This window comes from Neocloeon triangulifer, unplaced genomic scaffold (assembly GCF_031216515.1).
Source record: "Neocloeon triangulifer isolate White Clay Creek 2 clone unplaced genomic scaffold, ASM3121651v1 ptg000014l, whole genome shotgun sequence".
NCBI lineage: Eukaryota > Metazoa > Arthropoda > Insecta > Ephemeroptera > Baetidae > Neocloeon > Neocloeon triangulifer.
Genome location: NW_026775556.1, coordinates 16,540,122 through 16,567,753, shown reverse-complemented (window position 1 = coordinate 16,567,753; position 27,632 = coordinate 16,540,122). Strand labels below are relative to the sequence as shown.

Here is a 27,632-nt window from a genome sequence, read left to right as displayed (position 1 = left end):
ACACCGTTGTTTCTCGCACTCAAGTGACCTTGCGTCCGGTGACTCAGCCACTCTGCATTGCACCTCTACTGACCTTTCTATTCATTTTTTTTTTGTAATAAATGTAAAAAGTTTACGACATTCGATTGATTAAATATGTGACACTGCCCTTTAAAATAATGGAAGGCGTGGAAAGGGAATCCCGACGCGCTTTTATTTTTACTCTATTTGCTTTAATGAATGAAAAAGATGTCACTGTGCTTTTGTTCTCAGGCTGATGCAACTCTTGAAATGGAACAAAGGCATTTTTGCCAAGCCAGTTTACAATACGTCTGTCTCCTCCAGCAAGTGCAAGAACGGAAGAAGTTTGAATTCGTAGAACCGGTAATTCTTAATTTTTTCTTTCTAAATTGCCTAAATTTTTTTACTGTTTTTAGAAATAAATATTTTACTCTTTTCACTAAAACTATTTTTATCTCGACTACTTTATGTAAAGTTAACCTTTTTGTTGTTGTAGTTGTTGAGTTTTATGTACGGCTGGCTGACATTTTACCACCAAGGACATGATACCCATCACGATTTCAAGCCGTACATGCTAGATCTGCAATTCAGAATACAAAAGGTGGGTGATGATCGAATATTATGTCATCAAGTATTTATCTGACATGACTTTTCAGACGAGAAGCAATTTCGATTCCACGCGGGACCAGACTGACTCGCTCATGAAAAGGATGCTTGAGCTGAGAAATGCGGTGAGCTTTGTTTTTGAATAAATCGACCTCTTTATCAAGAGCATGCTACCTTCTAGTTTCTTATTCACATCTGTTGCTGCTGTTTATTCCTTCTTGACACGTTATTTCAGTTTGAAACTTATGTTCTTCTCTTGTTTTTATTCACAGAATCCAGTTGATTTGGGAATTTACAATAAAATGTATACCCGACAAGGGTATCTTTATTTAATGGAAAAAAGTAAGTTTTATTTTTGTTGCCATTTTATTTTCATTTAACATATGGGGGTTTCATGTTTGAATTTTTATATTTTTTTTTTCATAATTTTACAGAGGCGTTTGGCACTACAGCGTGGTCAAAACAGTACTGCATGTACAAAAAGGACACAAATGAAGTTACCTTGATTCCCTACAATCAGATAACTGGAAAATTTGTAAGTAATATTGTGTTAATTTTGCTTAAAATGTTGATTAATGAATTTTATAGAGCCCAACAGAGACTTTTAAACTTGCTTCCTGTGTGAGGCGGATATCTGACTCGATTGATAAACGGTTTTGCTTTGATATAACGTCAGGAGACAAGTATGTTTAATTTAATTAAAGAAACTTCAAATCTGATTTTTTTCCATTAGACCGGGCGTTGTACATACTTTGCAAGCTTTGTCAGAAGAAGATAGAAAAAAGTGGATGGATGTTATGGGAGGAAAAGAACCTGTAAGTTGCTCTTAAATAATTATTTCTTGGACTTTGCTGATTTTATTTAATCTAGGAGTACACGACACCAGGGAAAGTGACTAAAAGTGAAGAGCGAGCACTCGACGATGTTGGGTTTTCATTTGTCGCAAAGTGCATTGAAGCCCTTGAGGCCAGAGGTATAGTTGTTGTTGTAGTAGTAGCTTGTGCGCACTTTTAAGTCATTAATCTGATTTGCCAGGCCTTGAGGAGCAGGGTTTGTACAGAGTTGTGGGAGTCAATTCCAAGGTTACGAAACTCATCAGCATGGGTCTGGACAGACGGAAAGCAGACAAATTGAATTTGGACGATAGTCTGGAATGGGAAAGCAAAACGATAACTAGTGCTCTGAAAACTTATCTTCGAAGCTTACCCGAACCTCTTATGACATTTAGGCATCATTTTGCTTTCATAGCTGCAGCAAGTAATAAAATCTTCTTTCCTAGACTGTAATAAATTTAAAATCATTGTATTTGTTTTTCAGAGCAAGAGACGAGGACACAACGAATAAACGATGTCCACAGCTTAGTGCATAGACTGCCGGAGACTAATTTTGACATGCTTAAGCTGCTTATTAGACATTTATTGAAGTAGGTTGATGACTTAGAAAACTTTTTTTTATTAAACTATAATTTATAATTATTTTTCAGTGTTACGTCACACTGTGACAAAAATTTGATGACTGTGAGCAATGTAAGTGTATGTTTCGGCCCAACTCTCTTGCGTCCAGAAGAGGAAACCGTCGCTGCAATCATGGACATAAAATTCTGCAACGTGGTTGTGGAAATCATGATAGAAAACTTCAATCAGGTACAGCAGTGCACTCGAAAAAAGAAATTGTACAGCAATTTACCTTCAAAATTCGCAGATCTTCGGCACGAAACCTGAAAACCCTTCACCTGAATCAGAGGTGGCACAGGCCCCTCAGACCCAAGCAAAACCACAGCCACCCCAGGGAAATATCATGACTAATTCCTACCCTGGGCCTAAACCGAGACATTCCGCGCAGTACCTGCAACGCACCACAAACAAGTCTGCACCTCCTCCAGTAACCCATGTAATTATTCATTTTGTTGGAATTTAATGTTTTTTTTTATCAAAACTGAATTCTTGTGAAATTATATTGAATTGACATAATCTTTTGTTAAATTTTGTCAGGCTGTGATAAAGTCATATTACGATGGCCCGCTGAGTGCCAGCCTTCACAATGTGCATCAGAGCGCTGGCTTCATAGCCGGTCAAAACATTCCAATGAGAGTTGATTCCGGCGTCAGTCTGCGGAGCACGACAGCCAACGCTGCTTCTGAAAGCAATCTGCTGACCATGTCCCAGAGTCCGCCAAGCAACAGTCCCCCTCTGCACCACCCACCAGTCAACACACTGCCCCTCAAGAAGAAGAACAGCATCTACGGACAGACTGGTAAAATATCCACTGAGGATCTGCTGAGCCACTTGGAAAAAGGTGCCAGGGTTGTGGAGGACTCAAAGTAAGTGGCGCAAGTTGCTCTCTTCCTGCCGAGTCGAGCAGCAGCTTTTCGTGCTTTGGGTTTTTCTCCGTTGGTGCCTCAATTACCTGTGGTTTATTTGAAATGTTTTTCCTCTACGTGTCTCTGTGTTTTTGTCAGCTTTGTGTGTTTGTTTTATAGGAGATGACGGAAAAATTGAGCATGCTGGTTTGAATAACACCAGCAGTTCCAGCGAGTCGATGTCGTCTGTGTCGTCCAGAGATCAATTTGACACTGTCATGCCTGCGAAAGGAAGAGGTACTAATCTTTTTTTAATGGAGAATTTAGGATTTGCTTTTACAGTTGCTTATTGCTTCTGCCACTTTTATAATAGATTTCAAGTGTGGGGTTTTGCATTAATTGATCCTAGTTGTACATCAATAATTAGTTCAACTAACTGTTGCCCCCATTTAAAACTCCAATATTTTCTGCTTGAAAATCTCTTGCACTTCACTCATTGTGCGATTGTTACTGCTGCAGCATCAGGAACAAGACTGAACACCCATTATGTGACCCAGTACAAGCCATTAAATAACATGTAAGTATCGCAATGGACGTCTCTCTAATGTCTTGCAGTTTTTATTTTGTATTTTCATTGGATTTCCTCAACTTACTCTGACTAATTCCTTTTGTAAATATATTGCTCTCTGAAATCTAATCTCATAATTGTAACACTCTTTTTCTGGTGTTGGAACAGGGATTTCTTTAATAATTTTTGTAGGCACCCAAAGGTCTCTCCAGGTGGTACGCGGGCTGCTAGTCCATCAAGTGTGAATAACGTGAGGTGAGGGACACCTCGAAAAAGCTGCCTAGATCAGTGTAGCGAGCATGTTTGCTTTTTGTGTTTGATAGACTGACTGATAAATTGTTTCCTTTTTGTACTTTGGCATTAATTCTTTTGTTATGTTCATTAGGGTATTGATTTTAAACACAGATACTGACATTTCTTTGCTTCGTAACAAATAATTTGGTTTGCATTTTTAAGTGAATGTTTTTTTAGATTATTATTTTTAAATTAAATTATCAATTTTCTTGGATTTACCCTCAATATTTAATCTTACAGACGAGTCCGAACATTGTACGCCTGTGTAGGAGAAAACGATGGTGAACTTTCATTTGAACCAAATCAAATTATTACTAATGGTGAGTAATCTACCAAGAGCAAACTTGATTCTGTTTTAACTCCTCTTGTATAGTTCGAGGTTCGCTGGAGCCTGGTTGGTTGGAAGGAACTCTCAACGGGAAGACTGGACTGGTCCCTGAAAATTATGTCGAGTTTTTGCCATAGCCGATGCAAATTTCTCAACAACCAGCCATTGTCCCCTGTGCAATTTGTTGTGCAACTTGTGGATTTGAGAAGGACGTTGTATTAAATTTACTCCAACGCATTCCATACAACAGTGTAGCCAATATTGCGACTTATTAACTAGGTTTTACATTGTAACTTGAAAGAAGCGATCGCTCTATATTTTAATAACTAGCCACCAATCATCCAGCTGGACAATTTATTGAATTCGAAGTGAAGAGCTTTAAAATACTGCTTGCGTAAATTTTGGGCTTTTCGTGCACAAAACTTAGCATGTGTCCAACACCTAGTCAAACACATTAATATGAACACAAAAATGTACCAATAAATAACGACACACTAATCCAGGCGTGCCTTCAGCACTTGCAAATTTAATTAATAATACAACTGCTGATAATCTGCAAATCGCAACACCATATCAGTCGGGAATCCACAAAAATGAAAAATAATCAAAGAAAAATATTCTAAATGGCAAAAGAAATAGAGCGTGGTGTGATATTTAATGTTGATTTTACTATTAATTTATTGTGCCAGTTTTCAACACGTGTACTGTTACCATTAATTTTACTTTGTAAACTCCCCTATTTATTGTAAATCTTCCTACTGATGCTGTTTTTAAGTCTCTGTAATACCCACATGGCTTATGTGCTTGTTAACTAACAAACTCCCACTGAACTGTCAAAAGCAAAACTCAATCTCATAAGTGTCTCATGTTCCCTTCAGAGATGTAGCAAACCCATCATGCCTACATTCATATAGTCTTGTGAGATTAGTTGTTATGTAATTTTATTTTGAGCATATTCATGCAATCGAGAGTAAAAAAAAACCAAGTCTGTATAAGAAAATAATTTATTGTTGATACTTGTTCATAGACCCATATTTCGGACGAGTTAATTATTTTGTTGGCCAAACGATGCTCTCGATCCACTCGATATAACCGGACACTCTTGTATACAGTCCAGGACGCCCTCCGCACCCGCGCCCGCCACTCGTCACCCCGACCACTTTGAAGAGCTGAGAGTTCCTCATCTTAAGCTGCAGGGGCCCTCCCGAGTCTCCCCGACAAGCATCCGACAACCCTTTCGGGTCGAAGGCGCACATTTGGCCTTCGGCTTTAATTCCTCCCTCCAAACTCTTTGCAAAGGTTTCGTTGCATATCCTGAAAGGTACTGGCTTAAGTTTGGCCTTCATTAGCATGGACGTTGCCGCAAGTGCTGCAAACTCCGTGTCCCCCCAGCCTGTTACAATCAAGTCCTGATTTGACCCTTCCAGGGTTTCTTCCGGGCTCGGCAGGCAGGCGGGCTGCATTAGCCAATTGAAGGGCACGGCCGTCTTAAGCTCCACCAGGCCAATATCATGCCTCAATTTTGGCCAGCTATCGAACTTGGGGTGCAGATGAACTTTTGAGACCCCAAATTCTTTTGGCCGGGCTCCATCGTCGTCCGAGTTCCAGTCCAAGTCGCCGAGGCGCACAACAATCGGGACCTCTTTTTCAATGCAATGCGCCGCAGTCAGGACAAATCGCTCACTTATCAAAGAACCGCAACACAGCCAGCTCGCGTTCTGACCCTTCGTCAGGGTGGGCCCGGAGTTCAGCGAGTTGGATTTGTAATTATAGCCAAGCAGGACCATGTGCGGGAATTCTCCGACGCCTGCTTCTTCTCCGTGAGTTATGAAGACCGCGATTCGTGGAAAAGCGGTTTTCGTGTATTTCTGACACGCTTCCGCAGATTTAGCGCCCACTTTGATTGGAGATCGCTTGATGGTGTTATGCCCGGAGGTAGTGGAGGAAATAACAGGTTTTTTTGAGGTTATTCGAAGGTCAGGACAACAAACTATCTCTACGCGTCCCTTAAAACCGCATCTCGCGGGCAGTGGTTGGCGGCTCTTGAGGGCCTTCAGTCCAGTGGGGCAGTCCGTGATTAGAGTGCACTTGGCGGCTGCTCCATCCGGTAGCTGACAAAGGTCGCCGTGGTTGGTGCCCAGGCTCGGAAAACTCACCGCGACGACCGCCGTTGCTAAGCTCAAAAACACCACGTACCTTGCGAAGGCCATTTTAACTATAAATGAGAAAAATGCGCACAAAAGTTTAGCACATCTTATTTCCGTATTAGGCGAAAATTAATTACTACAAGGAAAGAAGTTATTTTTTTCATAAGGCAGAAAGAATGTTAACAAGAGAATATATAAAAAAATGAATAAAATTAAAAAAGTAATTTAATACCTGCACGAACATTGGAGTGAATTATAGCGAAAGAGGATCTTCTCTTTTGAATGAGATTCAGAGCGTGAGCAATTCCTTCACGGATCTAACTACCTTTCGCACCTTCGTGTCTCCTCTTTGGTTTCCTTCTCCTATACTGGCGCACGCTAGCACACCGTACTATCCACGGGGTCAACTTTCCAACTACGCGTCAGTTTGGCGCCCTTCAAATCCGGCTTAATCCGGCCTCTCCATTGGCTGCCGGTGTAAACAAATGGGTGGGGCGGAGTTGGAGGGAAATTTCCATCGATCAGCTCTGCGGCCAAACAAAGTTACGAGACTCCGACTTTAAAGCGTTTTAGAGTGAAAAATAAGCCGCAATAGGAAACTGCAGAACGTAAACACGACTTTTTTTTCTTTTATGGCTGACAATTTAAATTTTCTTACGACAAATTTGCAGCAAGAAAAACACTGAAGACTGAGAGACGAGAATTTCATCTTTAACCTTCAATTATTTAATTGTCTCTTCCAATCTCTCTCTCTTTTTTTTTTTAAATTTCAACTAAAAAATCTCAAGATGCCGTGTGAAATGATTACACTGCAGCTCGGCCAATGCGGCAACCAAGGTATTAAAACAAGCAAGCATTCACAAAACATTTTCTAATAAAAATAAAATCTTCAAAACAGTTGGCTTTGAATTTTGGAAACAGCTCTGTCTTGAGCATGGAATCAGCCCTCAGGGATTGCTAGAAAATTTTGCCACGGAAGGACATGATCGCAAAGATGTGTTTTTCTATCAGGTAAATCCAAAACAATGATGTAGTTGGGGAAAAATAATTATTTATTAATTTGCTCTCACAATCAGGCTGACGATGAACACTACATTCCCCGAGCTGTCCTGCTCGACTTGGAGCCTCGAGTCATTAACACAATTAAAAATTCAGAATATGCCAAGGTGAAAATAATTCCATAAAAATTTAATATAATATAATTTACAAAATAAAATTTCAGCTCTACAACCCAGAAAATATCTACGTCAGTGCCCAAGGAGGAGGTGCTGGAAACAACTGGGCCACAGGTTTTCACCAGGGTGAAAGATTGCAAGAGGAGATTTTCGACATCATCGATAGGGAAGCAGACGGAAGTGACAGTCTTGAGGTTGGTTGAAAGAATTTTTTAAAGGTCTCATTTGAATTAAACTTCATTTTCAGGGATTTTTCCTTTGCCACTCCATTGCCGGTGGCACAGGTTCTGGTATGGGCTCTTGCATTCTCGAGAAACTGACTGACCACTTCCCAAAGAAGTTCATCCAAACGTACAGCGTCTTCCCCAACCTGGACGATAAAACGTCGAGCGACGTCGTTGTCCAGCCTTACAACTCTATCCTTACTCTGAAGAGACTCACCCTGGACGCCGACTGTGTGGTCGTGTTGGACAACACTGCACTCAACAGAATTGCCGCGGACCGACTGCACATTCAAAACCCTTCCTTCTCCCAAATCAACAAACTGGTGTCCACAATTATGTCCGTGAGCACCGCCACTCTGCGCTACCCGTCCTTCATGAACAACGACATGATCGGCCTGATTGCGCCTCTCATTCCAACCCCCAGACTGCACTTCCTCATGACTGGATACACTCCACTCACCTCAGATCATGAGGTTCAAGTTTTAATATATTTCTCACACATGGAATTAAAATTTCAATCATCCTCAGGAAACTTCTGTCCGCAAAACGTCGGTACTTGATGTGATGCGACGACTTTTGCAGACAAAGAACATGATGGTCTCAACAGCGCCGGACAGAAATAATTTCCACAAGTACATCTCTATATTGAATATTATCCAGGTACTGTCAAGGTTATTTCGTCTATGTTGCATTTTATGATTCAAAATCAAGGGTGAGGTCGACCCGACACAAGTGCACAAAAGCCGACAGCGTATCAGAGAGAGGAAAATGGTTTCATTCATTCCCTGGGGCCCAGCAACCCTTCAAGTGGCCTGTTCAAGGAGATCGCCCTATCTGCCCAGCACACACAGAGTCTCCGGTTTGATGTTGGCCAACCACACAAACATATCTTCAGTAATTTTTTATTACCATATTATTTTGGTTGCAAATCAATGTTTTATTTATTCTAGTTGTTTGAGCGTGCCATGCTGCAGTACGACAAATTGAGGAAGAGGGAAGCTTTCTTAGAACAATTCCGAAAAGAGCAAATGTTTGAGGACAATTTGGACGAGCTGGATAGCTCTAGGAATGTTGTGCAGGAGCTTGTTGACGAGTACAGAGCAGCTGCTGGGCCAGATTACCTCAACTGGGGAAAGAAGGAATAATTAATTTCCAAATACTTTCTGTCTGCCTTGTCATTAACACTCAAAACTGATTAATGTATTATTTAAAGTATTAACGATTAAGTGAATCATTATATGCATTGAGAGGTACGCACATGTATTTTTCACCCACACTAAAGCACTCGTGGGCGACTCCTAAGTTTTTTTTTTTTAATTTTGCACTCTTGCTTGGTGTTCTGAATGAAATTAAAAGCAGTTAAATCAGAGGGTCAGCCAATTTGAAATATGTAATGCAGATTTTCCAGAAATTCAACATTTCCTAGAAAAAAAATCAATTTTTCAAAGACGTTAATTGTTGAATAAAAATCAATTTTACGCGATTTTCTGAGTGCATGCGCTCACGAGTGCAACTTGCTCTCTGCCTATCTGTGTGTTATAATGTTGATGGCACACAATGCATCCAAGTGCGTTGGGATGCACCAAAATATACTAATCCTATAAGGAATTGAAAATATAAGCAAATGTGGAAAAAATAATTGTATTTGTTTATACTTTATTTTAACTTCCATTTCAAAATTTTCAATGAAGAAAATCTTTTTTAGTTTTCAATAAATATTACTATTTATATGTATTTATACAGTCGTCTTCCTTTTTTTATGATGAAAATTATAGTACCGGTAGCTGCAACGATTAAAGTGAAAATCATTGCAAATAAGATCAACGCGAGCCAAATATTTTTGCCCCCTGGAAAAATAATATCTTTAAATATCATTACTATTTATAACATTATAATGCTGATGTAATTTTGTTCCGTTTCAAAGTTCGGCTCTCCAGAGGAACCCAAAAATAATTTAAAAAAATAAATTGCGGTGGTGCCTTCTGCACCCCTAATAAAGGGCACAGGCCGACAAGACTTTGTCTTGGCCTGACCCTGGCCTGACCCTAAAAAAAAAAGATAGAAGAGTTATTATAAAAGAATTTTTTACAATTTCTTGTTTTATGTTCAGGTGGGTTTGAATTATTAAAGCATCGGGGGGGGGGGGGGAATCCATTTTATTATAAGGGACAGCTCGAAGAAAATAACCGAGCAGATAGTCACACTTGTTTGTATTTTGTGTTTGATTATTAATTCAGAATTATTTCAATTTATTTAATTAGAGCATGAATAATTATCGGAATCTTAAATTTTTGTTGGCTAGAATTTTTTTTAGATGAAATTGAGGCTGTAAAAAATGCAAAGGTCAAATCATCTGCGCCACAAGAACAAATCGATTTGACCGTAAATTTCAAAATTTTACCAACTTTTTGAGCTTTTTTGATTCTCAAAAAAAAAGCTAAAAATAATTTAATATTTAAAAATAATATTATATATCAAAATAGATGATAAAGCTATTATTTTTCAAAGGATTTTATTTTACGCCCTTAATTGGCCTTTCATGGATTGATGACTGTAACTGATAAAATGAAATTTAAAAGTTTCAAGCGGTATTAAGAAGCAAAAAATTATTTATTCTTAAAGAAAAACAATCTTTTCATAGTAAATAACCGTGTTCACAGAAGGAAAGGAGATTTTAATATCAAAATTTGCAGCTAAATTAATTTTTATAACAGCAATTTTCATTTATTTTATGTACTAAACAACATTATTTCATATTTACAATGCAGCAAGGGCTAGAAATACAGACATCTACTCTACTCATCGTCAGAGGGGATTCCAAGCTCTTGGTCTGTCCAAGTGGAGGGGTCTGGGTAAGGAAACTCGCCGAGAAGGTGTTCAGGCTCGGAAAGGACTCCCCATAAAATCCACCACCAGGTAAAAGCACCGATTGCGGTAGCCCAAGTCATGTAGAACTTAGAAGGTGGATGCTGCAGCATTCGGTAATTCCATGGTCCTCCGCTCATGGCTCGTTTGGGCTGCGAGGAATTTGCCCGAAGAGCGTTGCGCAGGAGCGCCGTCGTCCGGACGAGAGACATGCTAATTATTAGGAATTTAGAGGAGAAAATTTGGCAAAATTCCGTATTATTTTACCTATGGCCTGTCTCGTAATTGAAGGTATCACTAGAAAACCAACAAGATAGAAAACAAGAATGAAAACAGCTGGAAAATCGAATTTAACTAACATTGTGCGAAAGATCAACTAGGCAGCCATGTTTTATGCAAAGGGTGCCCGCTAAATTTAAAAATATATTTAGATTCAGTGCCAAGGACCTGCGGCCAGATTGGTTAGTCGAATTGCTAAGCGTAAATTTAATATTGGATAATATCATATTTTGTAGCTATATTTTATTTTGATTACATTAAGAAAAATATCCCAATTTAAAAAATGTTAGTATATCCCAAATAATAATAAATTATCAACATAGCAACTTTTTAATCTCTGGTGTTTTCTGATTTGAATTTGAAGTCAGCTTTTCCTCGATGGGTTTTTGTAAGTTATTTATTGTTTCAGAAAAAAAACAATTTTTTTTCTTATACAATAAACAACTCGCATAAACCCATCGAGGAAAAGCCGACTTTAAATTCAAATCACCATGAATCAACACTTGATTGTGAACTTCTACTACAAAATTTTTAATCTCTGTAGTTTTGAATTAGAATTTTATCAAAATTAGTTAAGATTTTTTTTTCTCTCATTTCTTCCAAAAATATATTTCAACTCTAAAAAATTCAAAATACATAATTTTAGTTTTTTTTTCAAATTGAGCCACATTTAAATATTTCCTTGTAGATTGATAGTAACATTATAATTGCAATTAAAAAAAAGACTTAACGAGAAAAGTTGTACACACATAGATTGCAACAGGAAGAAATGCCCCTGAAATGCAATATTTAGTGAGTGATATGTTCAAGAACTCCTTGTCGGATTAGGAGAAGACACTCTGAACGTGGCAAAAGATGAGTGGTGTCTTTTTTCAGTAGCACTTGTTCTCCATCCTCTAGTTCAAGTAACCCATAATCTTGGAGGCAACGAACTTGAAGGCACAATGTTTTTGGAGGTCGATGTTCTTGAGTCAAATCTATTCCGTCCAGACCTCTCATGTAAGTAGCCAAGTGCTTGTTGTAGTTGTTCAGCCAATGTGCTTCCTGAAAAATTTAAAAGATTGAATTTTTTAAATGGCTTAAATGTAAAAAAAATCAAACATTCAATTCAATTATTCTATATAATTGAATTCGCAAGACTTTTAACAATTCATACTTCAAAAAGGGAACAAATTTGTATTAAAAAATTTGGTTATTTTATTTTTTTTTGTAAATAATGTTTTAAAAAATTATTATAAAAAATTTGTATACCTGATCACATAAACTTTCAGCAACTTCTTTTGGAAGGACACTGCCAAAGTCCCAACGCAGGTCCCTGATTCTATTTAGTCTATTAACAAGATAAGCTAACAGGCATCGCTTGTTCCTTTCGAGGGCTGCATGTCTTAAGTGAACTGTGGCCAAATATCCAGAGTCCTCATTCATTGACGAATTCCTGGAAAAAAGTTTAAAATTACCTTTTTTAATTCATTATCACTTTGCATCTTACACATCTCGTTGGTTTCGTTCATAGAGAACTTTCATTTCGTCCAAAACCTGCCGGACGACTTCTCCCTGGAATAAAAAGCGAAGCAGTCAAATGCAATGTTAAGAAAATCGGAAAAATGAACTTACATTGTACAAGGGCAGAGTATCTGCTCCGCTTGCATGAAGTTCTCGAACAAGTTCAAATGCTTTTTCCCCAAACATCATATCTATTCTAAAGAAACTGCGACATTCCTTCCCTGGTCTCGCGATTAAATTTTAAATTCCTCCTGTTTTGATTTACAAGAATAAACGTCTCAGTAAAAGTCTCATGGTATGGACAGCTTTCAATTTTAAAATAGTTTCTAATTGTAATTTCTGTGAGGGAACGGCATTTGTTTACTTTGACGACTTTGTAAAAAAACTAGTGAGCGCAAGAAGGCAAGAAGTTTTGAACGCAAGTTTGAGCGCATTTTTCGCCTACTGCACACATGCCACACATTGGCTCATCAATTAAAACCGCGAAATTTAAAATTGAGAAAATTTCTCATCGTGTTTTACAGTTTTTACACACATTCAAGACATTTTTCAAGCACTTTATTATCTATACTAAATTTAATATTGTAATTATTTTAAGTAATAGTTAAAAGTAATTAAATTCGCATGAGCAGCGCACGAGGAGGGTTAAGAAAATAAAACACTTTAATTCCCCCCATTCCAGTTACAACTTGCTATTTTCACATAAATGTGCAAATAGCAAGTTGTAATTAAATAATCATGGAGACTGGGCGGATCCTTTGCAATCGAAATCATCAGATGTTGAATGTTGTTTTCTTTTGAGGGACAGGCCGCTTGAGTGCACGACACAGTTAATTTATTAGTATTTTAATAGTTCATTGGGCCCTCCGCCAAAAAATGGGCCGCTCAAGAAGCAAGAGCAGATCTCCACGCAGACATCACAAAACAAAACATTCAAGAAAGCGGTCAAAAAGTCGAGAAAGACACAAACACAAGCGAAGGTAAAAAGGCATGGATTAGATTTTATTGCAGTGTGCTCAATTCTCAAATTTTTCAGCAGAAAGAGGAGATCGGCTTCGACGTCTTCGTCCAGTAGCTCTTCCTCAGTCACTGGCGGAGTCGAATACAGGCGCAAAATGAACGAAGTTGAGCGACTAGCAGAAATGGAGCGCCAAAGACGACAGAGGGAAATCGAGGCGCGAATGGTCGAAGAAGAAAGCGCGGCACGCATAGAGGCACTTGTCCAACAGCGTGTCCAAGAAGAGCTCGAAAGACGAAAGGTATAATGACGACTTTTCGTCGTTTCCCAAAAAAATCAATATCTTTTATTTAACTGTAAATTTTATTAATTTTTTTTTTTTTTTAATTACTGAAGAATTAAATCGCTGATTTTTCTTTTCAGTAATTACATTTATGATAAATACATGATAATTATTTTGAATCCAGGATGAGATTGAGGCTGAGGTGCGGAGACGAGTAGAAGAGGCAAGCAAAAAGATGGAAGCTGAACTCATGGCCGAGCTAGAGAGGCGACGGCAAGAGCAGCTCGAGAGAGAAAAGCATCGTGAAGAAGAGGAGCAAAGAAAGCGAATAGAGCTCGAAGCCATAATGGCTGAGAACAATCGCAAAATCGAAGAGGCGCAGAAGAAATTGGCCGAAGAGCGACTGGCCATGGTTGAGCAGCAACGTCTCATGGACGAGGAGCGCCGGTGCTTGGAACGAGAGCAGGAACGGCGAATCAGAGAAGAGCAGCGCAAAATTCTAGGCAAGAACAATAGTCGACCAAAGTTGTCGTTTTCTCTCAAACAGACATGATTTTTCTGTTTTTGGTGAAAAACTACGCATTGATCACTTTCTTATTGTTAGATGTTTGGACCCTCAAACTCCCCCAAGTAAATTAATATGGCATCGCCTGCGTAATCAATAAAGTTATTGAGATTCATTAATATATCAAGCTCTCCTTCGAATCACTTCTTTTTATCAAGGCATTACTTTCACAAGCATGCAAAAATGGTAGTTACATATTCAATGTTAAATAATGCAGGACACGCAGCCTTTTGCTTGTTGAAGGAATAAATTTAAGAAAAAAGTCATCACTTCATTAATTTGGAAACTGCTATGTTTATTTGACTTAATTTAATGGACAATGTTATTGGCACATTGCGCTGCATGTAAGAAAGGAAAATATCTGGGCAAATTTCTTTTTAGAAATGCTGAGCAGTTGTTTTGATGTGAACTAGCCAATCGAAAAGTTGATTCTGCTAAAGTTTCTTTGCAATTATCATTATTTTCCAAACCAAAAATGTAATATATGTGGTGGCTTGTGTATAATGGAGTTCTAATGTTAAGAAACTTTCTTTATATCATGTATTTTGCAATGTTCTTTATACTCCTTGGCTGCAAAGCAATTTTTTGTTTTATGGAGCATCATATTTAAGTAAGGAAAATAAACCAACTCTTTCATATCCAACTGGATTTTTATTTTAATCGCCCTATTAACACAGGATATATATTTAAGCATTGCTTGATATCCAAGGTACAACAAGCCAAATGCTGGAAGGAAGTCTAGAGATTTGGCTATAAATGCTCATTCCAATTTTGTGTGCGCCAAATCTGCCTCTAATTTAGAGAACAATCTCCAAAACTCATTGTAAGTGACTATAGACCGCACAAATGTTACTCTCACTCAATTAATAGGGGTCACAAAAACATCAAGTTCACAAAATCAGAATTTGATTTTTGCATCATTATACAGGGCACAAGTAGACCAACAATTTTGTGGTGTCTCGTTTAAATTTCAATTCTCTTTAATATTTTTAGAATATAGCACACCTTTGTGGACGTAGAGTAAATCAAGTAACAGTAAAATCCTTCTTATACAATGAGGCGCTACCAATTAAAAAAAAAAATAAGCACCGTATTAAGAATTTCCCATCTATAATTTTGTTTATACTTCACGCCTTTTGTTAAATATTTCCACAGCATTTTACAATTATTTTTATCGCTAATAATTATGGCTATTTAATTATTGACTAATATAAAATCTCTGTCTCTAAGTACATAGGCACTTTAAAAAATTTTTGCTGCTAAAATATGAACTACGCCCATGGAGTACGTAGGACACAAAAAACCAACAAAATGTTTTAGAGAGCTCTATGGGACATAATTATATTGTACTTGACAATGATCATGCGCGCACTGCGCACATGCAAGATGCTTAGCTCATATGGCTCAAATATTACATAAATTCTGAACACTCACAGTGCACACAAACAGGAAATATTTCAATCACTTAAATAAAATGCAATTCTGTTATTCGCTCTGAGACAAAATTTCTAATGTCAAGCTCGGTCAATCCGTTTTCTCAAGGAATTGTGTTTACAGAAGAGTGCACATTGACTAAAAAGTTTCACTTTTGCAATGTATTCTCAAAAAATAATAATATTCAAAATGATAGATTTCAATTATTATGCGCACCGTGAAATTTCACATACCCACTCAAAAAGGGGAACATTTAATTTAATTATCTTGCCGCTTCTGATGCTACTTTTACACACAGAATTCATACCTCAAAACTTTTATTTGTCAATGGGCACAAGAGAGAGGCAACCAAATGTTAAGTAGACTTTTTATCTTTACTGACAAGCCTTTGGTTAGATCGGCGCACAATTCAAAGCAATTTGCGTGACACTACAACAGACACAAATCGAGCCTCATATGCTTCTCCTGCACTCACAGTTATTGATTGATCATTAATAAATGGCGGAACTTGTGTGTGCGATTAAGTCATTTTTAAAGGGTATTTACTTGTCAGCAAAGATAATTAAATATTCTGTGACGTTATAAAAAAGAAGCGCATAATTATAAAGTTTCCAGTTTCAATACTTAATTACAATTTAAAATATTCTTGCAGCTTTAGGACTAGGACTTTGTCTTAAGGATTTCACATAATAGCTCTGATTTGAGGAATGCATTTCCAATTCAAAAATCTTGTGCATAAATTAAGCTCCATAAATTTGAAAATTTTCTGCCGAAAAGAGAGCGACATATTTGTCATACAAGATTATTGTGACCCAAAAACCTTAACAGAAATTCCTTTAACACACTTAACATGTAAACTAAAAATTTCCCACTTATTATTATTGCCTATTCCAGGAGTTATGTATTATCCCACTGATTATGTCAAACGATAACTTTGTTTCTATATTATCAATCTGACAAAAACCCAATACTCAAAAGTGTTTAATGAGCTCGCAAGATTGATAATTTTAGAATATTTCATTCCAACTGCGTAAATATTTTGAAAGGGAAAGAATATTTGCCTCTTACTTTTAAGGACTCGATTTACCAAAAATTTAACTAGTTAAAACTGTGAATCACACGAAAATAATCGATTTATGCATTTCATGCAAATATTGTACCAAAATTTTCTTAACCAAGTTAAAAATATCTGCCCATTTTACTACCATATAGTTGTAATAACCCATGTGGCGTTTGCTGTTGTTGACGCTCGCTGGGAATGATTATCAGGAGAGCTCTCCAATGGGTGCATTTTGAAGCCAGAGATCATGCATGAAGCTGTAAAGTCCTCCACTCACAGAAACCTGGGGGTTCTTGAATTATAGCATTCATTTTGAGGAACTCAAAATCTTGGCATTACCTTGTAAGGAGTTGGATTCAGATTTCTCTTATGATCCTGCCTGAGGGTTTTCAGCGACTCTTGCACTCGTTGTCTGACCTGCTTCAAGTCAGGCAGAGGATCAGTCAATCTCCCATTTTTCCAATAGACCTGGTGAACAAATAATTAATAATTCAATTATTCTAAATTCTAATCATCCAAAACAAACCTTGTAGAGTGGTTCAACTCTGGTCGGAATGACATACGCTCGCTTAGACTCCTGAAATGGATGACGACATAGAACCTTCTCACCAACCTGAGGTTCAGGCTCGGTGGAACGTGTGAGGAGGTCAATCAGTGCATGTCCTGTATCAGGAAAAAAACATTTCAAGTGGGTTCTTTAGCAAAATTTAAAAAACGCTTACCATCAGCACCATAGAGCCTGTAAACATTTTTCCTGCCAGGCATAGTAACCTTTCCAACATCCTGGCTGAGTTTGATTTTGGGCAGGTCGTTGATCTCAACCATTTTATAGACGCATCCAAGAGCAGGTTGTCTTTGGCAGGTAACTGAAAATTATAAGAGTTATCAATTTTGTTCAATATTAAATCACTCAAGATTTAACAAGTGTTCTTTGTTAGGGAAGATTATACAAATTTATTCACAATTTTTTTCATACCAAGGTGCGTTCCAATTCCGAAGCAGTCAATCTTGTGACCTTGCTCATTGAGACTAAGGATGGTGTCCTCATTTATGTCATTTGACGCAACGATGGTCATGTTTGCAAACCAAGGCAAGTTGTACCTATATCGATATACAAATGTAAATAAATTCATCATTTATAGAAATTAAATATTTACTGTTGTGCAACTTTGACAAAGGTTTCCCTTGCTCTGCAGCTGAGGTACGCCAGATCACCGCTGTCGATGCGGATGCCATGAGCCTTGTAGCCAAGAGTGTTCAGCGACAGCGCGACTGCACAGAAGTTGAGAAGGCCACTTCTGCAGATGAAAAAACACTGATATGCAATTTGTTTTGGAAGTATCGAGAGCGGAAGCTAATAACAACCAACACTATTAAAAACACAATGTGGTCAAGCCATGCGGGATAAACATTCAGTGAATGACGTTTCTCGCCGTCGTGTTAGAAGAAAAGTCTCACACATCACACCAAGCAAAAACTGAGAGCAGCACATACAGCACCGGAAGCAAAAAATAGCAAAATATTTGTAAATGTGATAAAAATATGAGATAGTGTATAGTGCATGCGTAAATAAAGAGATTTCATTCCTTTCTTTTTGTAGACATAAGTCAATTAAGATCTTTGTATGCAGATTTAAAATTTATATAGACTTATAAAACTTTAAAATTTTTGAAATTATGATTATTAAAATTATACAAGTTTGGAGAAAAACTCATGCAGACATATTAAGTCTCAAACACAATAATACCAAATAAACATTTAGCTTTCTATACAAAAAGCTTTTAAAGTAAATCAGGCCCCAACGTTAATCAAAATTATATTAATTGTCGCAATTTTCTATTTAATCCAAGTTCAAAATCTTATGATTGGAATTGTTAATTCACCAATAAAAAAGGTATATTTTATGAAAGGCCCCAAAAACCAAAAAAGCATACAAGCACACACACATAAACCCGAGCGTACGCACAAGGGTGGGGGCGCAAGGAGGTACCTCAGAACATCGTACGTGTCCACAAGAGCCATAAAGCCCTGAGGGAAGGCAATAGCAAATGAAATCATAGCAGCAAGCTCGCCATCAGATGCCTCGTTTGGATCAGTATTCAGCAAAAGTTGAGACAGCTGCGCCCGGAAATCTCGGCTCAGTGTCACCAAATCTGCCTCCTCTCCTGTCACTGCATGCTTCAGTCTCTGGTTAAAAATGAGAACCGCGCTTATGAAAACAGATCATCATTTCATACTTTTGAATCATCCAAAGGTCAGATTAAAATTGAAGCTCCTCTGAAACTATTCCCTTCTATATTTTGTTTCTCAACTAAAATATTTCCGCAGATGAAAAATATGCGACTCATAATTTATTTTTATCTATTAAAAAGATAAGCCATTTTTACTCACAAAACTGTATAAAAAATATGATCATAATTTTTTTTGTGCCAAAAATAATTTGATGTATTGAATAAGAAAGTAAATAAACTATTGAAAGTGAAACTTACTGTTGTCTTCAGCTCTGCAAAGTCGGTGAATGAAGTTATGTAAGAGTGAGCGTGAGTGCCTTTGACAGGAATGTTGAAAAGCTTGCCGGCGAGAACATTGCTCGTGCCATCAAAACCCCCTGCAAAGAGAGATCAATTTATTGCTTTAAGAAACCCACGGCACATGAGGCAATTCAATTTGCACCAAAATAAAAAAATAGTTTCCAAATAAAGTAAAAAAAATGATCTACATATAATATATTGCGTTTGATGTATATCGAGAGAGAAAAAAGACAAAACTTTCCCAACTGCTTCATCACAGACACGGATTTTTTTTTCATTTATTGGGCATGCAATATAATTTAATGTTCAGCTCGTCATAACAAAAATCCAAAGTTAAACTCTTATTTGACCTTGTGCCCGTGCGCGGACATCGGTGTCATGTGCAGAAACCAATAATCATGACAACAGCTCAAAAAGTGGAAAGTTGCCCACACACGCGGCTGGCACACAAATAATATAGGTTGCAAGGGCGCCCTGCCATCCTCACACAAGGTGTCTTGTGGTACATGGCGCAGAATTGATTCGTGCCAGCCGGTGCCAGCCTGGTGGCCAAACACCTCATCCACCGATCGTGACTTGCTGTTCAACCCTTGGCTGCGAAATTCCCAAACTACTTTCTACCTCGCTTTCCATCCTTTATTTCATCCCTGTCATTAAAATTCCGTGTTATTTTGCAACCACTTTCTCACCGAAGACACTTTAAAGTGGAGGGTGAAACATTTTACGGTACCATAGGTTTTAGGTGTCAGAAAAATTTAAACCAATCGGTAGGAATATTAGAGTAAATTTAATTTAAAAACAAAGATTTGTGAAGTAAAATTGTTCTTAGAAAATGAAACGAAGGCGTCCTAAAAAAGGTTTATCAGTTACAAAAATGAAATTTGCTTACATGAATTGAAAAAAAAATGCTGTGGTAAAAATTTGACTCACCAATATAGGCGTATTTGGAAGCGGAAAGTCCTCCGTCCGGTCCCTGGGCCCTGCGGAGTCCAAACTCAAGCAGGGTCATGTGGTTGCCTGCAGCAATTCTGTATCGAGCAGCATTTGTTGCCATCAAACTGGAACAATATAAGTTGCGAGGTTGAAAAAAATTCAAGAATGCATATAATCCAAGGTTGGTCAGAGAGGTTGATTCAAATTAAGCACCTGGCGTAATTCACAAGAGTGAGCAACGTTGTTTCCAGCAACTGCACAACAATCAGCGGCCCCTCCACTCGCAGAAGTGGGATCCTGTAAGAAAAATTGTATTTGTTTTATGGATTTGAATTTTATGTGCATGAAGGAGTTTTAATCGGTTTTCACCTTGGGAAAACTACAGAACCTTCCTCGACTGCGTACACCACGACGTCGCTGGCTGTCAAGTTCCGCAGAAAACGATAGAACTCATTTTCAATTGTGCTCGGAAGAGTGGCTCGCAGGTACTCAATGTCTAGAATAAATTTAATTTTCCACAATGAAAATAAATATATATTCCAAGTTGAATTTGACTGACCGCTGTCGGAATAGTGGAAATTTTGCAGAAACTTCAAGCATTCCTCTAGTCCTGCGAAAATGGTGAATTCTCCCTGGAAGGGATTCTTCCTGAAGAAAAGGTCGAAAACGGCGTGATCACTTGTTTTCTCGGCCTTCCAATAGGCATAGGCCATTGTGATCTGGTAAAGATCTGAAAAAATTATAGCAAAATACTCATTTTTATTAACTGTGTATTCAGTTTATTAGGTTAACTAAATATTTAATATTTTACAAAAAGCAAATTATCTGCAATTACTTATATGACATGGGTGTCTCTGTTTATTTAAAAACGGCAGAACTAACTTTCCTTGCATCAGGCCAGATTTATACTAAAAAAGTCTAATGGTAGTAATGGTGGTTTTAAAACTTTTCAGACATGACATTATTCCTTCGGTCACGCGAATTTAATTTCTGCAAACTCCTTAGAATGAGAATGTGTAATACTCTTAAATTATTTGGCGGTTTATTTAATAAAAAAATCTGCGGATGACGAAACAATGAATCATCCTGATGTAAGATCCTATTGATTATGCGATAATTAATTGTTACAACCATTGTCAAAATAAAAAATCATTTTTTGTTTTTTTTTTTCTTGTAGTAAAAATAAAATATTGAAATAATATCAATGAAAATAAAATTATCAAAACGGCAAAATTTCGTGAGCAGCGTGAAGTCTGAAAACAAATTTAAATTGGTCGAAATTTATTTCCAAAGAATTGAAGTTTATAAATTGTACACGAAATTTAGGAAAATGGAATCAAGATAAAAAATAATCAAGATGTACGATTGCGGCACAATTACATGATACTTGAACGTTGATTTGGGCCTGTTAGACCAAAGTAGTCTACGACTAAAGTGTTGCGCCGAGTGAGTTAACACGAAATTGAGGTACTTAACCAAAGTTTGTGTACGCAGTTTATTTTTTAATACATATTTCTATATTATGCATAATTTTTTCAGTAATTTTTTTATTAATCTAATTAAAAATTAATTAACCCAGGTTTCTTTCTAAACCAAAATAAACTCTTAGAAAAAGGCATTAATAAATTTGTAAGCAAGTATGTTAAAAAAGAAATTGGGACGAGATTAATTCCAAATTTTTATTTCTGCCCTGCCTGCTGCTCTCAAGGCAGGACTTTCTCGTCGCTAGTCTACAAAAATAGAGGGCCAAGATTAAAAATATTCGTTCTTCCTTATCTTTGTAAACATTTGGCAACTTTTTTGGTCAAGATGCTTTTAGAAAGTGCGATAAATTACTTGTCATGACATCTGCCGAAATTCCCTGTTCAATGTGAACAGATCAGAAGCCAACGTCAGTGAAAATTTTCGGAAAACACGACGCATTTCGGAGAATTTTAATACATAAATATGATAACAAGAAGTGCAAGGTTAAGGGGTCGAGTGTCGAGGTCAGACCTGTGAGGAGCGGCTGGACGATGCCGTTCTGCCGCGCCTTCATCGTCCTGTCACCCTCGATGTACGTGCGAGGGCTGTCCGTGTCCATGCTGCTCGGGTCTGCCGTCCAGTCTCGTGTTCAGCACCAAACTAGATGAGATTTGAAGGGCAGAGCGGCTTTATGTTTTGGTGCTAGCATGTTGAATTATCGGGATTCGTGCATCGATAAAACGCGAGTGGACCAAAAAGTCCGCCCCCCGCCTCCGCTCCGGCATGCGCCGCGGCGCGTTGCGCGCGGCGCCGTGGCGCATCCAAGAAAGACCCAAAGACTTTCGCTTTCAATTGTGCAATTTGTAAACAACTTTTAGCAGGTCTAAGCAGGGTCTAAGGCTAAAAATTGCAGCGTCTCATGCAATCATAATTTTAGGCCTTTTAAAAATATAATTGTTGCAACAAATATTAAATACAATTAAAGTTTAAGAATTAATTAAAATCAACACCATAGGTGTAAATAGCAAAAAGGAAATGAAATTTAAATTTCGCGCTCAGGCTTTCGGTCACCTTCGCCATTGCCTTCGCCGGTCATTGGTCATTATTGTCCCCCACTTCATCCATTCTCCAGCAGCTGTGTTAAGGGAAAAATAAAATAAATTTGTCAAAGTATCGGCAGAAACATATTTACCTTGCATATTTAGCTTTTTGCTTTACTCTGGGTTGAAATTCAGATTTAAAATTTTTGAGATCTTGCAAAACCAGATGAGGCGCGATGAATGACAGCGAAGTTGAATTCCACATTCGGCACAATTACCCCTGGAGCAAACTCCCAAATTCTGTCAAACAAGTTTGTCATCTTTTTTCATGATTTATATGTATATTTTTAATACAACATCTAAATATATATTTTTCAGTGCGTTGGAAACAGTCAAAAGGAATACGACAAAGCAGTTGTGTCTTTCAGCATAAAGAATCAACTTCGATATCGAGGAAACCTAGGTAAAATAAAATATTAATAATTTGTATATTGCTTTCAAACAAAATAAATTAATTTTGTTCATTTCTCCAGTCGGCCAGTGCTACTTTGCAGTGCGCCAAGTGCAGCCAGCAGAAAGGCGTTATTATGAAGAGGTCATGTCATACAGTCAGAGCAAACTGCTGCTCTACCCCTATCACCTGAGTGATGTGGTTGTGCAGGGGTTGAGAGTCACCCCGTTCCAGTACTATCTTGCCATGCTCGAGTCCATAATGGAAGCAGAGCGGAGCTACGATTCGCTTCCTAATTTCACAGCTGCCGACTGTTAGTTTTGAACCAGACAGACCTTGCATGTCATTAAAATATATTAATTATTCCAGGCCTTCGTCTTCTTGGGATTGGTCGCAATGAGTACATAGACCTGATGAATGAAAGTCGTAGTGGTCGGCGCCTGTTTCGCAGAAAAGCTCCTCGCTCGCTGCTTCCTCAGAGTCCACTCAGGGTCCCTTTGGAACCTTGGTGGGTCGCTCACGTTGGCTGTGTCACTGACGACGATGTACGATCTATTGGCGCAGACGAGAAGGAAATCGTTGACCGCCTTGTGGACCAGGCTGGGAAAGGACTCCGAGCTGGTGACCTTGACCTCAGAGTGGTTCACAAGCTTTACAAGTAGATTTTTTTATAATATATGCATCTTCCGTTCCTTATGTTGAATCTGTGCACAGGAAAGGGTTGATTTACATTGACGTCCCAATAGAAGATGCAGATTATGTCGTGGTGCCACCTTTGGAAGGTTTTGTCATGAACAGGGTCTTGGGTGACTACTTTGAGACTCTCCTTTATAAAATTTTTGTGTCGATTGATGAGCATACTTCTGTTGGGGAGGCAAGTTTTCTCTATATTAATTTAAATTTATAAATTTTAATTTTTATATGCAGTTGGCAAATGTCCTTCAAATTGACGTGGACAGTGTCCGGACAGCAGTTTCGCTCTACTGTCGTCTTGGCTTTGCCAAAAAGAAGGACAGTGAAGGCGCTCGTCCGCATCCGTCCTGGCTGGCAACTTCCCCTCGGGGTGAAGGAAGACCTCGAACGGAAGAACTTTTGGCCGAACCAGAAATGCTGCTGCGGTTCGAAGCAACGCCAATCACTGACCCCGGCCTCCCAACTCCCTGCACCGATTCATCACCTTCTGTGACAGATGAAGAAGTCACGAATCGACTTTTGGAGCCACACTCAAAGGCTCGGCGGATTGCATTTTTGTTCGATTCCACTCTGACTGCATTTCTAATGATGGGAAACCTGTCGCCAGGGCTGAAAAGCCACGCCGTCACCATGTTTGAAGTAAGATAATTTTGTCATTTTATTGCTATTTAAATGATAATTTTCACAGGTTGGAAAATTGGCTGACGAATCGCTGACAAGTCTTTTGGCCGAGTTGGAGCGGGTTGAGGCAGGTGGAGAGGGGGAAGCACAGCGCTACTTTGACCATGCTCTTGTTTTGCGACACACAGTTCGCGCCCTTCGCCACAACAATGCCCTCGGGACGCTCAGTTTGGCCCTAGACTTAGTGCGTTGCGAGTCACTTCAGTCTCTAGAGCCCCTAACCAGAGGCCGACTTCTCAGCAAGAACTACGCCCTGCTTGTGTCAATGGCCCCTTTGTGTCGAGAAATTAGGTCAATATAACAAAAATTGAAAATCCTGAACATACATGTATGTAAAAACTGGAATTTATTTTTTACAGGCCAGTTGCAAGTTGCGGTCCTCCGCATTTAGGCCCGGCACTGCCTGAGGTCAACTCTGCCTGGTTCAAACTTTTCCTGTATAGACTGACTGGACAGGGACCCCCATCACTTCTTCTTTCTAGAGGGACTCGCTTGAGACGCCTTCCATCGTGGCTTCGACGCACTGACCGACTTTTGATTACTGTGTGGGGTCATGACCCTGCACCTCTGCCCATCTCGGCAGCGCTATTTTCACTAAACGAAGCTCTATGCCACTCTGCGGTTTTGGTGCAGGTACGTTTTAGCTTTTAGCCTTTTCCTTATAAAAATATATCACCATTTTTTTTTTTACTTTTGGCATTAAAAAGTTTCTTATAATAATAATATAAAATTTAGGCTGCTGGCAGAGAGACTGTTTTGGTTCCATTCCCTGGCAAAAACAAGCTGCAAGAGCACCCAGCAGTAAAGACTGTTAGCGAAGAGGTTGATCTGAAGCACAACTGCGGCTACATAACATTAGTTCGCATCCATGGCGAAGATTCGAGAGACGGAGAAGCAGCTGAAGATGCATTGCAGCGGCCCGAGGAATGGACCCTGCTGGACTGCTGCTTTGGAGTTCCTCTTTTTGATGCTGGAGCAAACCACAGCATCCTCACTGCCATTCAGGAGTGTGGATTATGGCGCCCAGAAAGGTATGTTGAAAAATATTTAAATCTGACTTAATAAAATATGAAATAAAACTTCTAGCCTTGACGCACTTTCTGAGAGTGGTAGAATATTAGGACTCCGACTTTTAGATTTCATTGGACAACATCAGGTTTGTATATTAATAATTAATATTTATTTAGAGCTTAATTTCTTGTCCTCACTTGCAGAGTCATCCAGTGCTTCCCAAAGACTTTACCGTAAATGGCGCAGGAAAGAAAGCAGCTGGCTTGGCTGTGGCGATGCCGACTTGTAGTCTTGCCTTCAATGATGGCAAACTCTTCAATATGTGATTAGTTTGCCAAAAAGAGCCCTTGTCATGTAAATGTGTTGTGAATGCAGCATTTAGAGATAGTCACACACATGTAAATAAGGGGCTGTGAACAATATCCTTAGTGAAAATAGAATTTTACCAAGATATATTATTATTTGTGAGGTTAATAATTTTGCAGGCCGTGAAAAAATATGCTTTTGAGCCATTTTACCATTATCATTTAACAACTTTGTATCTAGTTTTTTTAGTGAATAATTATTTTTACCGTTATTTTTAATTGTTTTAAACAGTTTTAATATAGATTTGAGAGTGTGTAAAAGATTTCAGTCACTGGCTATGCATTTTCAATTATTTCATTACACAAATTTAGAGAGAGATTTAAATTGAGAATTTTAAAACGTTATTATTATTTCAATTCTTTTATTATAAGTGCGGTTGCATAGGTATAAAGCGGTATCAAGGATATAAAGCCAAGCAATAATAATAATTCTTAATTTATTAAAAAGTTTTAAATCTTTCCCGCGCAAGTTCGCCGGAGCTGGCCAATGAGAGCCTTTGAGCTGCGACCAAATCGTCAATCTTCTTTGTACGTAACGTAAACAAAACAAAATAAACAAATCGAGAAGAATAATTACTGTCAATTGTCGAAGTTTCCGTATTTTCTCAGCTATTCCCCAATTAACCTGTGATGGCCGCTGTAGATGATGATCAGGTATAACGAGCTTTGTTATGCACATAAATTAAATCTTACAATTAGACAACAGAAGATCCTGCGGGGCTGCTTATCATATTAATATCGGCTCTGATCTCGGAGGATTTTATTCTCTAAAAAATCACATTTATTATTAAAAAACGTGGAAAATAATTCATATTTTTCGATTTAATTACTATACTCAAATTTTCAGCAGTTTGAAGATGAGGGTGACGATCTGCCCATTGGGACAGGGAGTGGAAGGAAAAGACTTTTCTCTAAGGAGCTTCGGTGCATGATGTTTGGGTTTGGAGACGACCAGAATCCCTACACAGAAAGTGTCGACCTCTTAGAAGACTTGGTTATAGAATATATTACAGAAATGGTAACTAAATAAAAAAATATATATTAAAAGACGTTCAATTTTATTGGAATTTATAAAATTCTCAAATAGACGCACAAAGCAATGGAAATTGGCCGGACAGGACGCGTTCAAGTTGAGGACATTGTGTTTTTGGTGAGAAAGGATTCTAGAAAATACGCCAGAGTGAAGGACTTGCTGACAATGAACGAGGAACTGAAAAAGGCAAGAAAGGCCTTCGACGAGGTCAAATACGCTGGAGTGTAAAAATCGTAATAATATTAGAAGTGAAAAATGAATTTTATATTGAACATTTTAAATAAAGTGACACAATACATTAGGAAATTAAAAAGGATCACGTGAAAAAAGAACTCCAAGAGTCTGACCTAGCCTGAGCAATTCTTTTATTAAAGCAGCAGTGGATTTAATTTAGACAGGGTTAAATTTAAATTGTTAGAGTTAGTTGAATTTAATTCAAGTTTTACTTTTCCTTTATTATAGTTAAATGAACAATTTTCTTTCAGAAATTTTGGCTGCAGCAATTAATTTATAGAGGAAAAGCCAAATAAAAATTTAAATTTACTTTGAATCAAATCCTGTCTATTGCAAAATTCTTCCACAACATTCGGATTTTGCTCTTTTTTTTATGATTTCCATCTTCTTTTAAATGCTCTCAAGAGCATGAAATTAAATCCAATGGTTTGAAGAAAAACAATCAGCGTCATTATATAGCTGTACTAAGAAAGTTTTACTAGCACAGGCTATGTTAAGCGTTTGGATTGCCCTCAGTTTATTTATTTACCTTCTAAGAAAAAAATTCATGAAATGTTTTCCAAAAAATACCGAGAAAATTTAAAAATAAATAAAAAATATATAATTCA

The 27,632-nt window shown here is 38.0% G+C and overlaps 8 protein-coding genes across 19 annotated transcripts in view; 5 read left to right on the top strand and 3 right to left on the bottom strand.

Annotated features, from left to right (window-relative positions):
• LOC132199897 (rho GTPase-activating protein 26) overlaps positions 1 to 5,107 on the top strand; it is a 17,472-nt gene extending 12,365 nt beyond the window's left edge. Inside the window, exons 5-22 of one of the 5 annotated variants that reach the window (XM_059624988.1) lie at positions 253 to 363; positions 497 to 601; positions 657 to 731; positions 879 to 948; positions 1,041 to 1,141; positions 1,195 to 1,289; positions 1,340 to 1,421; positions 1,477 to 1,579; positions 1,642 to 1,863; positions 1,924 to 2,029; positions 2,090 to 2,249; positions 2,308 to 2,496; positions 2,598 to 2,859; positions 3,086 to 3,202; positions 3,425 to 3,482; positions 3,666 to 3,728; positions 4,008 to 4,087; positions 4,141 to 5,107. In XM_059624988.1, the coding sequence (XP_059480971.1) occupies positions 253 to 363; positions 497 to 601; positions 657 to 731; positions 879 to 948; positions 1,041 to 1,141; positions 1,195 to 1,289; positions 1,340 to 1,421; positions 1,477 to 1,579; positions 1,642 to 1,863; positions 1,924 to 2,029; positions 2,090 to 2,249; positions 2,308 to 2,496; positions 2,598 to 2,859; positions 3,086 to 3,202; positions 3,425 to 3,482; positions 3,666 to 3,728; positions 4,008 to 4,087; positions 4,141 to 4,232 (2,091 nt within the window). In that variant the 3' untranslated portion in view covers positions 4,233 to 5,107. Of the gene's footprint in view, positions 1 to 252; positions 364 to 496; positions 602 to 656; positions 732 to 878; positions 949 to 1,040; positions 1,142 to 1,194; positions 1,290 to 1,339; positions 1,422 to 1,476; positions 1,580 to 1,641; positions 1,864 to 1,923; positions 2,030 to 2,089; positions 2,250 to 2,307; positions 2,497 to 2,597; positions 2,927 to 3,085; positions 3,203 to 3,424; positions 3,483 to 3,641; positions 3,729 to 4,007; positions 4,088 to 4,140 lie in introns of all 5 variants that reach the window. The other 4 variants (XM_059624987.1, XM_059624989.1, XR_009442142.1 and 1 more) reach the window with 4 other exon arrangements.
• On the bottom strand, positions 5,083 to 6,660 carry LOC132199902 (venom protease-like). Its single transcript, XM_059624998.1, has 2 exons — positions 6,475 to 6,660; positions 5,083 to 6,310 (listed from the first exon to the last, which is right to left on the bottom strand). Exon 2 carries the CDS (start codon positions 6,303 to 6,305, stop codon positions 5,145 to 5,147), a length of 1,161 nt encoding a protein of 386 aa, XP_059480981.1. The 5' UTR covers positions 6,306 to 6,310; positions 6,475 to 6,660; the 3' UTR covers positions 5,083 to 5,144.
• Positions 6,109 to 9,375, top strand: LOC132199901 (tubulin gamma-1 chain). Of its 2 annotated transcripts, XM_059624995.1 has the most exons (9): positions 6,109 to 6,850; positions 6,914 to 7,079; positions 7,141 to 7,253; positions 7,319 to 7,408; positions 7,465 to 7,611; positions 7,665 to 8,114; positions 8,170 to 8,301; positions 8,353 to 8,535; positions 8,592 to 9,375. In XM_059624995.1, exons 2-9 carry the CDS (start codon positions 7,031 to 7,033, stop codon positions 8,784 to 8,786), a joined length of 1,359 nt encoding a protein of 452 aa, XP_059480978.1. In that variant the 5' UTR covers positions 6,109 to 6,850; positions 6,914 to 7,030; the 3' UTR covers positions 8,787 to 9,375. The 2 variants fall into 2 exon arrangements, with proteins under 2 accessions (XP_059480978.1, XP_059480979.1); XM_059624996.1 differs by lacking the exon at positions 6,109 to 6,850 and having other exon boundaries at positions 6,874 to 7,079.
• On the top strand, positions 6,848 to 27,632 carry LOC132199907 (transcription initiation factor TFIID subunit 13). Of its 4 annotated transcripts, none has more exons than XM_059625007.1 (4): positions 6,848 to 6,857; positions 26,311 to 26,411; positions 26,608 to 26,775; positions 26,845 to 27,632. In XM_059625007.1, exons 2-4 carry the CDS (start codon positions 26,388 to 26,390, stop codon positions 27,016 to 27,018), a joined length of 366 nt encoding a protein of 121 aa, XP_059480990.1. In that variant the 5' UTR covers positions 6,848 to 6,857; positions 26,311 to 26,387; the 3' UTR covers positions 27,019 to 27,632. The 4 variants fall into 4 exon arrangements, with proteins under 4 accessions (XP_059480990.1, XP_059480988.1, XP_059480987.1 ...); XM_059625005.1 differs by having other exon boundaries at positions 26,605 to 26,775; XM_059625004.1 differs by lacking the exon at positions 6,848 to 6,857 and having other exon boundaries at positions 26,259 to 26,411; positions 26,605 to 26,775.
• On the bottom strand, positions 11,372 to 12,739 carry LOC132199906 (DNA replication complex GINS protein PSF1-like). The gene is made up of 5 exons (XM_059625003.1): positions 12,653 to 12,739; positions 12,400 to 12,539; positions 12,275 to 12,339; positions 12,037 to 12,220; positions 11,372 to 11,829 (listed from the first exon to the last, which is right to left on the bottom strand). The coding sequence occupies exons 2-5, from the start codon at positions 12,475 to 12,477 to the stop codon at positions 11,575 to 11,577; spliced, it is 582 nt and encodes a 193-aa protein (XP_059480986.1). The 5' UTR covers positions 12,478 to 12,539; positions 12,653 to 12,739; the 3' UTR covers positions 11,372 to 11,574.
• On the top strand, positions 13,057 to 14,732 carry LOC132199905 (UPF0430 protein CG31712-like). 2 transcript variants are annotated; one of them, XM_059625002.1, is made up of 3 exons: positions 13,057 to 13,268; positions 13,328 to 13,547; positions 13,714 to 14,732. In XM_059625002.1, the coding sequence occupies exons 1-3, from the start codon at positions 13,165 to 13,167 to the stop codon at positions 14,080 to 14,082; spliced, it is 693 nt and encodes a 230-aa protein (XP_059480985.1). In that variant the 5' UTR covers positions 13,057 to 13,164; the 3' UTR covers positions 14,083 to 14,732. The 2 variants fall into 2 exon arrangements, with proteins under 2 accessions (XP_059480985.1, XP_059480984.1); XM_059625001.1 differs by having other exon boundaries at positions 13,062 to 13,268; positions 13,325 to 13,547.
• LOC132199899 (nicotinate phosphoribosyltransferase) lies at positions 15,237 to 22,278 on the bottom strand. 3 transcript variants are annotated; one of them, XM_059624992.1, is made up of 13 exons: positions 22,048 to 22,278; positions 20,612 to 20,782; positions 20,422 to 20,548; positions 20,266 to 20,349; positions 20,050 to 20,177; positions 19,078 to 19,196; positions 18,555 to 18,775; positions 17,746 to 17,886; positions 17,565 to 17,689; positions 17,311 to 17,454; positions 17,115 to 17,251; positions 16,928 to 17,056; positions 15,237 to 16,871 (listed from the first exon to the last, which is right to left on the bottom strand). In XM_059624992.1, the coding sequence occupies exons 1-13, from the start codon at positions 22,133 to 22,135 to the stop codon at positions 16,794 to 16,796; spliced, it is 1,692 nt and encodes a 563-aa protein (XP_059480975.1). In that variant the 5' UTR covers positions 22,136 to 22,278; the 3' UTR covers positions 15,237 to 16,793. The 3 variants fall into 3 exon arrangements, with proteins under 3 accessions (XP_059480975.1, XP_059480977.1, XP_059480976.1); XM_059624994.1 differs by having other exon boundaries at positions 18,594 to 18,775; positions 22,048 to 22,277; XM_059624993.1 differs by having other exon boundaries at positions 18,579 to 18,775; positions 22,048 to 22,276.
• On the top strand, positions 22,623 to 26,020 carry LOC132199898 (protein FAM91A1). Its single transcript, XM_059624991.1, has 11 exons — positions 22,623 to 22,867; positions 22,935 to 23,019; positions 23,090 to 23,320; positions 23,377 to 23,665; positions 23,722 to 23,881; positions 23,935 to 24,339; positions 24,389 to 24,672; positions 24,741 to 25,014; positions 25,117 to 25,412; positions 25,468 to 25,537; positions 25,596 to 26,020. Exons 1-11 carry the CDS (start codon positions 22,793 to 22,795, stop codon positions 25,716 to 25,718), a joined length of 2,292 nt encoding a protein of 763 aa, XP_059480974.1. The 5' UTR covers positions 22,623 to 22,792; the 3' UTR covers positions 25,719 to 26,020.